General features: G+C 35.7%; 1 protein-coding gene across 15 annotated transcripts in view; it reads left to right on the plus strand.

Moving 5' to 3' along the window:
* Mettl25 (methyltransferase like 25) overlaps positions 1–15,720 on the plus strand; it is a 244,640-nt gene that overhangs the window by 99,070 nt on the left and 129,850 nt on the right. For 6 of the 15 annotated variants that reach the window (XR_002390137.2, XM_087192796.1, XM_087192797.1 and 3 more), the window contains 2 exons: positions 13,930–14,004; positions 14,548–14,619. The exons of 1 other annotated variant lie outside the window; for it this stretch is intronic. Coding sequence is in view for 10 of the 14 variants with exons in the window: in XM_087192796.1 (XP_087048922.1) it covers positions 13,930–14,004; positions 14,548–14,619 (147 nt within the window). In the remaining 4 variants the exon portion in view is untranslated. Of the gene's footprint in view, positions 1–8,197; positions 8,302–13,929; positions 14,005–14,547; positions 14,620–15,720 lie in introns of those variants that run through there. 8 more of the 15 variants (XR_002390138.2, XM_087192802.1, XM_087192803.1 and 5 more) reach the window with 3 other exon arrangements.

Consider the following 15,720-nt stretch of genomic DNA (forward strand, 5'->3'; position numbering starts at 1 on the left):
CTAAAATGAAAGTTTTGCCCATAAGCACAATAAAAAGAGATTTGTGCATAATTTTGTTTCAAAAAGATTTTTACCTGAAATTCTAAATACTAAAAAGTGTCTATACCATTTAAATATTAAAATACTTTTAAAAGATCTTTAAATTTATAATCATTTTAACAAGTATTTATATATAATTGGGTATGTGGCGAATACATCAATATATTTATAATCCTTTAAAACACATCTCATATTCAAACTATGCATGCAAGTGAATAATCTAGAAAATCTCTTGCAATGTGGTGGATACATTCTTAGTCACAAGAAATCATATTAAATGTGAAAGAAATCAAAATTCCCAGACAAATCATCATTGCAGAGAAGACCAAAGCTGCATGTCCTGGATAGATAAGTGACTCAAACTCAGCTTAATAGAGTAATGCATCAGATCTGTAGTGATTTGTGAAAACATTGAAAATTTCTCTTAGAGCCTGCTTTCTCTAACTCAGCACCATTGACATTTGGATAGTTCTTTTTTGTGAAGGACTCTCCTATGGACTGTAGGACACTGAGCAGCATCTCTGACTTCTACTCACTAGATGTCAACAGTTTATAATGAACAAAAGTTAAACTTAAAGACACTGTCTCCAGACACTGACAAAATTGCCCCCAGCTAACCAGTCTTTAAGCTTGTGTGATCTTAGTGATTCCATTTTCAGTCATCTAATATTTCCATTATAAACTCCATATTTTTTTTAAAGTGCCTTTTTACATGTTATACCAGGAAGTGTGAGGATGGGGAGGGGACATAAGTAGTTCCTATGTTATGTTATTCTTACATTTTGGAAACTTTCTATTGGAAGTGATCTCTTCCTTGATCTCTCATTTTTTAATAACTTTAATCACTTAAGATTGATTCTTTTTTCAATCATCATCTAGATCTATGTAAGAAGCATGTTTAGATTGCACAGTATAATTAAGCCTAACTTTGTACCCCCAAAACCAATAAATTGTGGCAGAACATCAACTACTTGGTGCAAAATGACAAGATTTCCCTCTTTTTTTAAGATTGATATATACAAATACATTAACTGATGAACTGTTAGTTTGATATCTTTGTTATTGTGAATAATGTTGTAATAAACATGGGAGTCCAGATATCTTTACAAGGTGATTATTTCATAGCCTTTCACTATATACTCGGAAGGAAGATTGTAAAGTCTCTGTTCTTACTGGTTAAACCCCTCATCACAAGTTGGCCTCCAGTTTTTAATCTCATTTAAGCTTTTACCATTTTAGAATATGACTTGAAATCCCCCAAGACCTACACTTGAATTATCTATAGTATCTCATGAATGTCCCATTATTTCCTGGTCTTGCTCAGTAAGTGATGAACTCTACAAACCCATTCCAGTCTCATACCTTCCATTGTACTATAGGACAATAGAGATGAGAAAAGTCATTTGCAGTGTTGGAGAGTAGGCCTGGGAGTCAGACTTGTATTTGTTGTATTTCTTTTGAATCTTGTCATTTTCCTTCTTCATCCCTAACAACCTAACATCATTCCCTCTTGTGTACCTGGTTAAGCTGTTTGGACTCCCAACTTGGAGTGCAGGACAAGGACCAGCAGGCCCCGCAACTTCCAGGAGATACTGTGTGTGGGATTTGAGCTCCAGCACAGACCTACTGAGTTAGAATTTATGTTTTATCAAACCTCCGGTGATTTACAGCCCCCAAGGTTTGAAAAGGACAGATCAGTATTAGCCAGATCTCTTTTATTCCTTCCTAAAGAATTCATTTGTCTTTGTTAGACTCCACACTTTTATGTGTTCATTAAGATCTACAAAGTCAGCCCGAGTCACAGGGAACACGCCAAATCAGCCTGCTTCAGACAGGCAGGTCTGCGCACACCCTACCAAGGTCCCAAGTCACACAGAACATGCCAAATCAGCCCTCTGCAGACAGGCAGGTCTGTGCACACACTACCGAGGTTGCGAGTCATGCGGAACTCACTGAATCAGCCCACGCCTTGGCAACAATCCACTGAAACCCCCCCCCTGGCCCGTACAGCCACCTGGTTCCACACTACAAAGACGCAGAGGACACCAGACCACCAGACCATGGTACTGAGTCCCACTGCTCCTGGCCCAGAGGTAGGGGTTTCCCAGCCAGCATCCCTCTCGCTGCTCCCAGCCCAGAGGAAAGGGCTTTTGGGCCACCATCCCTCCCGCTGCTCCCAGCCTACAGGAAAGGGCTTTGGGGCCACCATCCATACCACTGCTCCCGGCCCCTGTGCCACCTCTCCCAGCTCAGAGGAGGTAATCCATGCAGGTGCCAACAGCCCCCCCACCAGTCGAAATGAGAAAACATAAATAAGTCTCAAAACCAGACTTCCAGATCACCTACAGCAACCCCAAAGGGAAATGAAATGGAACACTCTAATACTCAACCACCTGGACCCACTCAACTGGCAACAAAAGGGGATCTGGAAAAAATGAAAACAAATAATTTCTCAGATAACAGGAGAAATTGTGCTCCTAGTGCAAGATATGATTAATAAATCTAGAGAGGAGCTCAGGAACATGATGGAATCCCAACATAGGAAACAAATGGAATCCAAAAAACAGATGCAAATAGATTTTCAGGACATGAAAAACTCCACTGAAAGTCTACACAGCAGAATGAGCCAATGTGAGGACAGAATTTCAGATATAGAAGATAAGATTGCAATTAATGACCAGGAAAAAAAAATTGCTTCAAAATTATAAGGGAACATGAGAAATCAATCCATCAGGTGCTAGATGATGCAAAGAAGAATAACATCAGACTGATTGGAGTCAATGAAGAAACAGGAGAGAGTGCAGATGACATAAAAAATCTTGTCACAGAAATGATGGCAGAAAACTTCCCAAGCAGGGGAAAAGAGCCTGACATACAGATAAGTGAGGCACATAGGACTCCAAATAGCCTTGATCAAAAACAATCTACACATAGGCATATAATTGTTAAGATTCCAGAAACTCAACAGAAGAACAAAGTTCTATAAGCAGTTAGAGAAAAGAAACAAATTACATACAAAGGAAAGCCCATCAGAATCACAGCAGACTTCTCAACACAAACCATCAAGGCAAGAAGAGCTTGGAGTGACATACTCCAAACCCTAAAAGAAAACAGCCTCCAACCCAGATTGATGTACCCTGCAAAACTATCTTTCAAAATGGATGGAGAAATAAGATACTTTCAGGACAAAGAGCACCTTAGGAACTTCGTGAATAGCAAACCAGCACTCCAAAGAATTTTACACAATATCCTAGGAACAGACATTGAGGATCACAACCCCAGGAAGCAAAGCAGAATGAACCCATCTGGCATGACAAGAAATTAAATATAAAGGGGGAGAACCCAACAAAAAGAAAAAGTCATGGCAATGACAAGTCAATACGTTTCAGTTATAACCATCAATGTTAATGGTCTCAATTCACCAATCAAAAGAAATAGACTGGCAGAATGGGTCAAGAAGCAAAATCCAACAATATGCTGCATACAAGAAACACACTTAATTCAAAAGTAATCTCATAGACTGAAAGTTAAAGGGTGGAAAACAATACTCCATGCAACGGGAACCCCAAAAAAAGCAGGAGTAGCTATCCTCTTTGCAGATCAAGTAGATTTCAAACCAACACTGATTAAGAGAGATGAAGAAGGACACTACATCCTTGTAAAGGGAAGAATCCAAGAGGAAGAGATGACAATCATAAATATCTATGCACCAAACACTAGTGCACCCAACTATATAAAACAAATACTAATGGACATGAAAAGTCATGTATGCACTGATACAGTTGTAGTGGGGGACCTCAACACCCCACTTTCACAAATAGATCAACTAGACTAAATATAAGTAATGAAATACTAGAACTCAATTGAACTCTTGAACAAATGAACTTAACAGATGTTTACAGTCTTGCACCCCACAAAATCAGAATACATATTCTTCTCAGCTGCACGTGTCATTCTCAAAAATTGAACACATACTCACACCTAGAACATGTTTAAGTAAGTGCAAAGGAATTGAAGTTATCCCCTTTATATTATCAGACCATAGTGCAATGAAATTGGAGATCCAGAGCAAAAGAAACTCAAAATATTTCATAAACGTGTGGAAATTGAATAACGCACTTCTGAATAACCAGTGGGTCACAGAGGAAATTAAAGAAGAAATCAGACAGTTCCTTCAATTAAATGACAATGACAGTACAACATATCGGAAGTTATGGGACACAATGAAAGCAGTCTTATGAGGGAAATTCATAGCAGTGAATATGCATATTAGGAGAACAGAACAAGCCCAATTAACCTGATGCTGAACATCAAGCTTCTAGACAAAGAAGAGCAGGACAACCCCAAAGCTCATACAAGGGAGGAAATTATAAAGATCAGAGGAGAAATCAATGCAATGGAGACTAAGAGAATGATACAAAAAAATCAATGAAGCCAAGAGTTGGTTCTTTGAAAGAATCAACAAAATTGACAAACCCTTAGCCAACCTTATCAGAAAAAGGATAGAAAAGGCCCAAATCCATGCAATTAGGAATGAAAAGGGTGAAATTACAACAGACCCAGCAGAAATCCAGAGGATCATCAATACCTGCTTCCAGAACCTATATGCCAATAAGATGGAAAACACAGAAGAAATGGACAGATTCCTAGATACATAGGAATTACCAAAGTTGAACGAAGAAGACCTAAAAATTCTGAACAACCCAATATCAACCAATGAAATTGAAAATGTAATTAAAAACTTATCAACTAAGAAAAGCCTGGGCCCTGATGGCTTCACTGCTGAATTCTACAAGACATTGAGAGAGGAACTGCTGCCACTGCTGTTTAAACACTTCAATGAAATTGAAAGAGAAGCAATACTCCCAAATTCATTCCTGGAAGCAAGCATCACCTTGATCCTCAAAGCAGAGAAGGACCCAACCAAAAAGGAGAACTATAGGCCAATCTCACTAATGAACATAGATGCAAAAATCCTTAATAAGATACTGGCAAACAGAATGCAGAAGATCATCAAGAAGATCATACACCCTGATCAAGTGGGATTCATCCCAGGGATGCAGCGATGGTTCAGTATATGAAAATCAATCAATGTAATACACCATATCAATAGAGCCAAGGCCAAAAACCATACGATTATCTCCATAGATGCAGAAAAAGCATTTGACAAAATCCAACATGCATTTATGATAAAAACCCTACAAAAAATTGGAATAGATGGTCTCTACCTCAAACTGATAGAAGCCATCTATGAAAAACCAACAGCCAATATCATACTAAATGGTCAAAAACTGAAATCCTTCACACTAAAGTCAGGAATAAGACAAGGATGGATGTCCACTATTGCCACTCTTGTTCAATATAGTTCTGGAAACATTAGCCATGGCAATTAGACAAGAGAAAGAAATAAAAGGAATAAAGATAGGTAATGAAGAAGTCAAATTGTCATTATTTGCAGATGACATGATACTCTGTATAGAAGACCCCAAGAACTCCACCAAAAGTCTTCTAGACTTAATAACCAAATTCAGTCAAGTAGCTGGTTACAAGGTCAACACACAAAAATCAGTAGCTTTCCTCTACACAAATGACAGACTCACTGAGAGAGAAATAGGGCAAATAATTCCTTTCACAATAGCATCCAAAAAACTGAAATACCTAGGAATCCACCTAAAGAAAGAAATCAAAGACCTCTTCTCTGAAAACTATGGCACTCTGAAAGAGAGATTGAAGATGATATCAGAAAATGGACAGACATCCCCTGCTCCTGGCTAGGAAGGATTAATATAGTGAAAATGGCCATACTTCCAAAATTGCTATATAGATTTAATGCAATTCCAGTTGAGATCCCAGCAGCATACTTCATGGGCCTTGAGAAAACAATCCAAAAATTCATTTGGAACAAGAAGAGACCCAGAATAGCAAAAGCAATTCTAGGTAACAGAGACATGGCAGGGGGTATCACAATCCCCAACCTGCAACTCTACTACAAAGCTACTGTGATAAAAACAGCATGGTACTGGCAAAGAAACAGACTTGAGGACCAGTGGAACAGATTAGAAGATGCAGAAACAATGCCAGACACACTCAGCCATCTCATCTTCGACAAAGGAGCCAAACACCCTCAGTGGAGGAAAGATAGCCTCTTTAATAAATGGTGCTGGAAAAATTGGGCTTCAACTTGCCAGTGATTAAAACTAGACCTGTATCTCTCACCATGCACTAAACTAAAATCAAAGTGGATTAAAGATCTAAGTATTAAAATAGAAACTCTGAACCAGTTGGAACAGAGGTTAGGTAGAACCCTTGAAGACATCGGTGTAGGAAAAGATTTTATGAACAAACCCTCAGTTGCCCATGAACTAGCACAAACAATCAACAAGTGGGATCTCTTCTTATTAAAAGGCTTCTGCACAGCAAGAGAAACCACCAGCAGTGTGAAGAGACAACCCACAATGTGGGAAAAAATCTTCACCTGCTCTTCCTCAGACAAAGGTCTACTATCTCAAATCTATAAAGAACTTAAAAAGATCAGACTTCCAAAATTTAAAGACCCAATCCAAAAATGGACATCTGAAATGAACAGACATTTCTCAGACAAGGAAGTAGAAATAGCAAATAAATACATGAAAAAATGTTCAACATCACTGGTCATTTGAGAGATGCAAATGAAAACAACACTGAGATTCCACTTCACTCCAGAAAGAATGGCTGCTATCATGAAATTAATAAATGCTGGCGGGGCTGTGGGGAAAGAGGAACCCTGCTCCACTGCTAGTGGGAGTGTAGACTGGTGCAAGCACTGTGGAAATCAGTATGGCAATACCTCAAAGAACTAGGACTGGAAATCCCATTTGACCCTGCTATTCCACTGCTGGGGATCTTCCCCAAAGAATTAAAAGAATCATACCACAGTGATATATGTGTGCCCATGTTCATAGCAGCACAGTTTCTAATAGCTAAAACTTGGAAACAGCCCAAATGCCCATCAACTGGAGACTGGATAAAGAAAATGTGGGTTTTTTATAAAATGGAGAACTGCTCAGCCATAAAAATTGAGAAATTAGAGACATTTATAGCTAAGTGGATGCACATTGATGTGATACTCTTAAGTGAAATAAATAGGACATACATGTATGAATACCGAATAGTTTCTGTGGTGTGAGAAACTGAAAGCATAAATAAGGACTAAAATGTATAATAGGTAATGTGAAATAGGAAGAAAAGGGGCAAGGAGAAGGAAGTGGGAGTGCTAGGGGAAAGGATAGAAGGGAATGGGATTAATATGAGGACATGGAAAAATAGGAACAAAATCTTTGTAAATAGGGAGGACTGGAGGGCTTGAAGGGAGAGCTGGGCAAGGGTGAAAAATAAAAACCAAGAGAGACTATGTAAAGGTGCAAATTTCCAATGATGAATGTCATTATATTGTATACCTAAAATGTACCAATGATTATGAATAATCAATAATTCAAAATAGGAAGAAAAGGTCCAAAGTGTTAGGGGTAGTGGGAGGGGCAGGAGAAAGAAAAGAAGGGAAAGGAAAAATGATGAGAAATGGATAAAATGGAAATAAAGTCTTTGTAAATAGGGAAGGGTGGAGGGCGTGAAGGGGGGGCTAGGAATGGGGAAAAAATAAGAACCAAGATACATTATGTAAAGGTACAATTCCCAATGCGAAATGTAAGTGTTGTATACCTACAATGTACCAATAAAAGTATTTAATAAAGTGTGAAAAAAAAAAAGACTCAATGAAAAAACCCAGTGATGGTGAACATTTTAGAGCTGTCGATACAAACATTCCACTATGGCATGCGTTCTATAGGTTCAGCACCACTGACATAGAGAAATGATTTCTTCAGAATGAAACAACTGGGCCGGGGACTTAGCTCAGTGGTTCTGCCACCTGCCTCGCAAGTGCAAGCTCCTTAGCTCAGTGATTCTGCCACCTGTCTCGCAAGTGCAAGCTCCCAAGTTCGATCCCCGGTACCAAAAAACAAAACAAGTGAAATAACTGAGCAGACTTTTTCCCTTGAGGAGCTGTTAATCACTGTTGTGACTTTTAACCACTGTTCTGATTTTGAAATTTCAAAGTTACAGGAAGTAAATGGAATAACAAGAATTTCTTGTCCTTTGTTCCAAATCACCATTATTCTAGGAGGTGCAATGAGGAAAAGGACACCACTTCCTTATCATCTCTCTATCATCATAACCAGCAAAGTGTCTGGCACATAATGAGTGATCATAAAAATATTTAAATGAGTGAGTGATTATAAAATTGAACTTGCCTCAAGGGTTTAGACACTATTGGGAAATAATTATTAGATTATAAAATATTACAAATAGAAGCTTCTTTACCTGAACATGATTGAGTCTGATGATCTACAGGGAATCATAAACTATGTATTTTTTAAATGTATGTCTTAAACATGTTAATTCAAAGTGTTAATTTAAAAAATTTACAAAATCAAATTCTTCATGTGAAGTTAGGTGATATGTATACACAGTTCCCTTTCCTCAAGAACTAACCTTCTAGGTAAGAAACAAGGAAATGCCTGTTGTTTTGCTTCCTGTCAAAAGCCAGGTGGAAAACCTCAATACTCAAATGGTTGGTTGGTTGGATGGTTGGTTTTTAAAAGTACAGTGAGCATATGTCCTCGCTTATCCCACAGAGACCTGCTTCGTATCTGTTGTACTTTCCTAATAACGAATAACACTTCCACTTTATTCTCCAAATTTCTCAGTTTGGTTGACACATTATATGTTCTACCTTCTTTCAAAGGACATTGTTATTTGTAATAATTATGGGTTAATTCCTCATTCCTATGTCAAGTCACACCATAAAGAATTTTATTCCTCTTTTACACCCTTATCTGTGATATTTCATCCCAGTAGAGATGCATTATCAGAATTATTAAATAGTTTAATTTCATCAACATTTTTTAAAAGTAAGGATTTTGCTGTGTAGTCACTTGATTGAAATAACTAAAATGTGCTTAGGCTTTGTCAGTAATTCGTGGGAGGTTATTCCAGGAATACATATAGTTATATAAAAGATTGGAATCTGTTGGCTTCACAAGGACCCAGAACAAGATGTATAGCATAGGCTTATCAGAATGTAGTTTGTTAACTGGAAGCAGAATTCAAAAGAGCACTAGTGACTGAATTAATTATTTTTTCAGCAGTAGGTGTTTTTCAATTCACCATTATAGTGATACAGCTCCTAAACTACAAACTGTTTCACTCTTTGTTCTATAATTTTTCACTCATGATTTTGGCTAACTCATAGGTTTATTCATGACTAAGCTTTTTCTGCTTCAGTAAACCTTTGTACTTCATTTTCAGTTATCTTCCTCCCACCCCAGTTAATAAAGAACACCCAGTTGCTTCATTTGACCTCTTTCAAATACCTGCATGGATGCAGTTCTTGTTCCACAGCACTTCATCAACTGGGGCACCATGTGGGGTTACATTGTTTGCTCCTCACAAGGGCACCCAGCTGAAGGCACAAATGAGAGTAAATTCTCAGGCCATGTTCCTTTTAAGACAAGTGAATTGGCCCAGACTGCATCCAACCAAAAGAAAGTTGTTTGGGGTTTTGCGGGAGGGGATTGTTGTTGTTTGTTGTTGTTGTTATTGTTTTCAGGTTCTCAACATCATGTGAGCTAGCAACTAAACTATCATAAGCTACAAAAAATAGAGTAAAGTAAGGAAAGTAGAAATATATCCCTTTGGGAAGATCTGTGCTTAAGTTATGTCCTGTGATCCTTTCCTCAAGCATTGATTGGATAAGGATACATTAAAACAGGGTTTAGAGTTTGGAAATGTTTGCAGTCTTTTTTTTTAAATTTTATTGGTACATTTTAGGTATACAATATAATGACATTCATTGTTGGAAATTTGTACCTTTATGTAATCTATCTTGGTTCTTATTTTTCCCCCATTCCCCTGCCCTCCCTTCAACCCCTCCATCCCTCCCTATTTACAAAAACTGTTTCCATTTTTTCATTTTCTCATATTAATTCCATTCCCTTCTTTCCTTTCCCCTACCCCTCTCACTTCTCCTTCCCTGTTGCCCCTTTTCTTCCTATTTTCACATTATCTATTTTACCTTTTAGTCTTTATTTACACTTTCAGTTTCTCACACCAGAGAAACTATTCAATATTTACACATGTCCTATTTATTTCACTTAATATCACCTCAATGTGCATCCATTTAGCTATAAATGTCGCTAATTTCTCATTCTTTATGCCTGAGTAGTACTCCATTTTATTTAAAAACCACATTTGCTTTATCCAGTGTCCGGTTGATGGGCATTTGGGCTGTTTCCAAGTTTTAGCTATTACAAACCACTGCTATGAACATGGGTGCACATATATCATTGTGGTATGATTCTTTTAATTCTTTTGGGGAAATACCCAGCAGGGGAATAGCTGGGTCAAATGGGACTTCCAATCCTAGTTCTTTGAGGTATCTCCATACTGGTTTCCTTAGTGGTTGTACCAGTCTTCACTCCCACCAGCAGTGGAGCAGGGTTCCTCTTTCCCCACAGCCCTGCTAGCATTTGTTATTGGTTGATTTCATGATAGCAGCCATTCTTTCTGGAGTGAAGTGGAATCTCAGCATTGTTTTCATTTGCATCTCTCAAATGACCAGTGATGTTGAACATTTTTTCATGTACTTATTTGCTATTTCTACTTCTTTGAGTGAGAAATGTCTGTTCATTTCAGATGCCCATTTTTGGATTGGGTCTTTGAATTTGGGAGGTCTGATTTTTTTTAAGTTCTTTATAGATTGTAGATAGTAGACCTTTGTCTGAGGAACAGCTTGTGAAAATTTTTTCCCACATTGTGGATTGTCTCTTCACACTGTTGGTGGTTTGTCTTGCTGTGCAGAAGCTTTTTAGTAAGAAGAGATCCCACTTGTTGATTGTTTGTGCTAGTTCACGGGCAACTGAGGTTTTGTACATGGAATATTTTCCTACGCCAATGTCTTCAAGAGTTCTGCTTCTCTTGCAGCCGGTTTAGTGTTTCTGTTTTAATATTTAGATCTTTAATCCATTTCTATTTCATTTTAGTATATGGTTAGAGATATTAGTCTAGTTTTAATCTATGGCAAGTTGAAACCCAATTTTTCCAGCACCATTTATTAAAGAGGCTATCTTTCTTCCAGTGAGGGTATTTGGCTCCTTTGTCGAAGGTGAGGTATCTGAGTGTGTCTGGAGTTGTTTCTTCATCTTCTAATCTGTTCCACTGGTCCTGGAGTCTTAATCTATGTAGTACAGGGATGTTTCTGGACATTCAATTAAGACATTATTAAGAAGCTTATGTTACCTGAGGTCTGCTGTACATTAATTTTTGTTCACTTTTTTATGACAGGATGATATCCTCCAAAGAACATTTAATTTATTTCTTTTTTGCCTTAGTTATTAGGACAGTCAAAATTAGATTTATGCTCAATTCTGCTTGATTCTAACAACTATCTCCTAAGTTACTTTGCTGTCATGTTCTTCTCCTTTGAGTTATATACACTTTAGAGTGCATTTTTTTCTTTAATGGCTTTATTATTGACATACTTTATGTCTCATGTTATAAGCCACCTCAAATTCTTCTTCAAAATAAGTATATGATTAGTAAAATCTCCTATAACTTAAAAGTGTATAGATTTGTAGCAATTAAGTTTGAAAGAAATGAGTTAACAATTACACTTCTTTCAAATTGTAATTAAAACATGCCAAAAATGCAATGCAAACCCTACCTAATCCTGATGATACTTAATGCCAAATGCATAGAAGATACAAGAAGATTCTTATTAAGCAATAGAGGTGATTCACATAATGTAAGTCTAATACTATATAAGAATAGCCACATTGCCTTTAAAAATTATCTTTATTCTCTCAGCTAAGCACAGAGAAACATTAGGTACACAGATGTCTCTGTGGCAATCAGTACCTTTAGGGAGTAACTAATTACCATTAAAAGAATAAGAACAAATAAAGGAAAAATACATTGTACCCTTTTGTTGTTTTTTATTTAATGGAGAAAAATAAAAGCATCTTTAGATTATTTGAATTACATAATACAAAATTTTCAAATGACAATTCAAATGAAATAAGTAATATGTTATCAATATTCAGTTTTAGAGTGGATATGAACTGAATGTAATATTTTATATGTCAATTTTACTACTCAGATAGTAGCAGTTTCTAATATCTTCATTAACTAGTCAATGAATAGGTATGCAATAGAAAAAGTCACAAGAACTTCATGCATTTTCTTTTACTTTTGTTTTAAGAAAACCTCTATTTTACTACCCATAAGCTTAGGAGAAGTAGTTACATACATAATTACATTGTTTCTAAAAGTAATACACATATGAGTTACCTTTGCTGTCTGTTTTCCAGAAGATGATAGTGACACTAATATTTTGAGTAACAGCATGGATAATTTCCTCTGGCAACCTAAGTATATCAGGACTGCATCAGCCTCTTGTCACTAGCTTTATCTTTACAAGATAAAACTTGCTCCCTTGGCAGGGTCAGCTGATGAGCCTCACTTCCATGTTCACCTACCTTAGTACTTGAGTCAGTGATGCCCTAATCAATGGTATGTCCATAGCTAATGTTAAGTGATGAGAACTGTCAAATTACTAAATCACATTCTGATCCTGTGCAATTGAGGATGAACTCTATAAACAACTGTGTCTCACTTATGCACTCATCCAACCTACTTACTCTGTATGAAGTTGCAATGACTCACCTCTGCTTATCTGGAGAACTTTATATAGCTCTATTTTTTTAAATTAATGAACAGATGAGTAAATAAATGAAGAGACAAATCTTCCATGGAAAAAAATTCTAAATAATTTTGTAGATATTCTGTGCTCAAGGAGATCCAATATAACTTCCCATTCATTAAGTGTGAGCTGTACATGGTAACTCTTCTTCCCAAGAAGAGTCTGGGAAGCAGAGATTAGAGAAACTTTACAGTGAAGAAACCTGACAAACACTATCTCAGCCGGGTAGTCAAAGTCAATGTCAACAGTGATAAATCATATAGATATTATGCACCTTTGCTATGATGTAAGGAACGTGGTACTGTACTCCTGTGTTCTTCCTCTCAGTGACTATAACCCTATTCTGTTTATGAGGAAAGAAAAATCTGACAAAGGCTAGTGCAGGAGCATTCTTTAAATATCTAATCAGCTCCTCAAAAGTCATCACAAAAGTGATCACAAAGTGATCAAAAGTGTCACAAGTCATCACATACAAGGCAAATCTATGAAACTGTCAAAACCAAAAGGGCTAGGTGTAATATGGTGCTGTGAATGGGATTCTAGAACTGAAAACAATAGATACTTAGGCAAAAAATTAAGGAAACCTGTATAGTGTGGACTTTAGTTAATAATATATTGGGCTTGGGATTTGGCTCAGTGGTAGAGTGCTTGCCTAACACGCACAAATACCTGGGTTCAATCCCCAGCACTTAAACAATAATAACAGTAATAATAACAAAAATTTTAAAACTGATAATGTTTCAGATTTTAGTTTTATTCAAAAATTACTTTCTTTAATTCTCGTTTTTTTCCACAAGCATAGTAATAACTAAGGGTAAATATTTCATTACTAAGTATTGAAATTAAACACTATTAAGATATTAGTGATTTTATTTATAGTATATTAAATAAACTATGTTCTATGTTCCAGAAAATTTAACTGAAAGAATTTAACTATGTTGACTTGCTCCATGAATATCCTGAGAGAGCTCTTTAAACACCTAAGGTTTTAAATTGATATTGTATTTGTTTTGCTTTAGGATATGTATGATAAAGAAAAATTTTAACTATTTTTGACTGTTGATAAATTTATTGTTATTGTTTTTATTTTGAAGCTGCCAGAAAAAACTATAATGGACTACTATGAGAAGTATAAGCCTAGAATGAATGAACTGGAAGCTTTTAATATGGTAAGTGTTAGACTTAAACATATTAAATTGGATATGTTGCTAGTCTTGAATACCATTCCATTAAATTTTATTGGGGTGAACCAATCCATGTTGTTTTTCTCTTTCTATAGAAAAACTGTTTTGGATCATTTCCTATTTCAGAACTAAATTAGGTGTCAGTAATGTAATAAAAAACACATGGTAGATTTCTCTTAAAATGTATTATAAATGCACAGAAAGAAGTTTTAGTCCTTTGAACACATATTGGTCTCAATGCAGTTACTTCACAAGCATTTCTTTTAATGGATTTCATTCTTAGTACCCTTTTAAAAGCTTTCTATCACATATGATTGCTTATTGGATTCTACCTCAAAGTCACTGAAAGGACATTCTTTACTTATTTTATTAAAGAAAACTTTTGATCTCTGCAGTATTCATTTTCTGAGGATGTATAGCAGGTAGATTTGTCATATGTAAACTTCTGTAGATACATTTTCTTAAGTATGAGTGTTCAGAAAATAAGCTATTTTATTTAAGGTCCACTATCTTACCTTATTCTTTTAGTTAAAAGTTGTTTTGGCCCCTTGTGTAGAGACATTGATTCTTCTGGACCGACTTTGCTACCTAAAAGAGCAGGTAAATTTTATGATTTTTAAATGAATAGTAAATACCTTTATTAAATATAGTAATGTTAGTGTGGTTATATCTAGGTTAAATTACTTTACATAAAACTAGTAAGATAATTTTTCTCATTATATTTTCATAATTTAAATATTCATTCCACCTCATTGTTAACATATAAACATATGTAAAACAGATCTCTTTAGGAAAACTGCGATATATATAATAAAATGTATGTTCTTTTCATTGTATGGTAATTATTAAACATACACAGTGAACACAAGCCACCATATATGACATATTATATACCTAAAATTAATAAAGGCCAGATATTAAAGGCATTGCATATCCAAAAATTAATAAAGGCCAGATATAAAAGGCATCTCATTTTATAATATTTTTACCTTTTAATACTCTTGGAGTTTTGGACAGACACAGTTTGCAATGTAGAAACTTCTTTCTAATTGATGAAGATTATTTCTGCTGTTTCACAATATTATTTGTTTTATATATCTTAAATGACAGAATGCTGTCTTTTGAATTATCTTTAAGGAGACCTTATTTTTCAGATTGTACTGGGCTGCAGTGAAACTAAGTCACTGTGAACTACTTAAACCCATTTGGAGACTCAGCCTAAAGTTTCCACTGTTAACTCTTTTTTAACAATTTCACCATGTAGGAAACTTTACTTTTTACTTATCAAAAGACCTCTTGGAACAAATTGATTTTAATAAATATGACTTTGTTCTAATTTGTATTATTATGAAGAAAGGCAATTTTTAAAAGTATGTAAATAATGATATACTTTACCAAGTGGCCAACTAAGTCCAAATCACCAGAAAGGTTTGATTCCCAAGTTGGTAGTGACAAAATCAGTACTTATTTTATGGGGACACATTTTCAAAAAAATTTCTATTCACCTAAGTACAACCATTAGGCAAAACAGTATGCACACAAATTTACAGGTTCTTGTGATATAATAGGAAGCATAGAATTATTAATTTTAATATGTTAAATATATATTTTTGCTAGAAATCTAAAATACATAAAAATATTAAATAAAAGTAACTATAATCCCATCTTTCAGCACTGTTAAATATTTGGTATATTTCCTAA

Source organism: Heterocephalus glaber, unplaced genomic scaffold (genome assembly GCF_053883595.1).
Source record: "Heterocephalus glaber isolate CG9 unplaced genomic scaffold, H.glaber_assembly_v1.0 deba00001572, whole genome shotgun sequence".
NCBI classification, from domain to species: Eukaryota; Metazoa; Chordata; class Mammalia; order Rodentia; family Bathyergidae; genus Heterocephalus; species Heterocephalus glaber.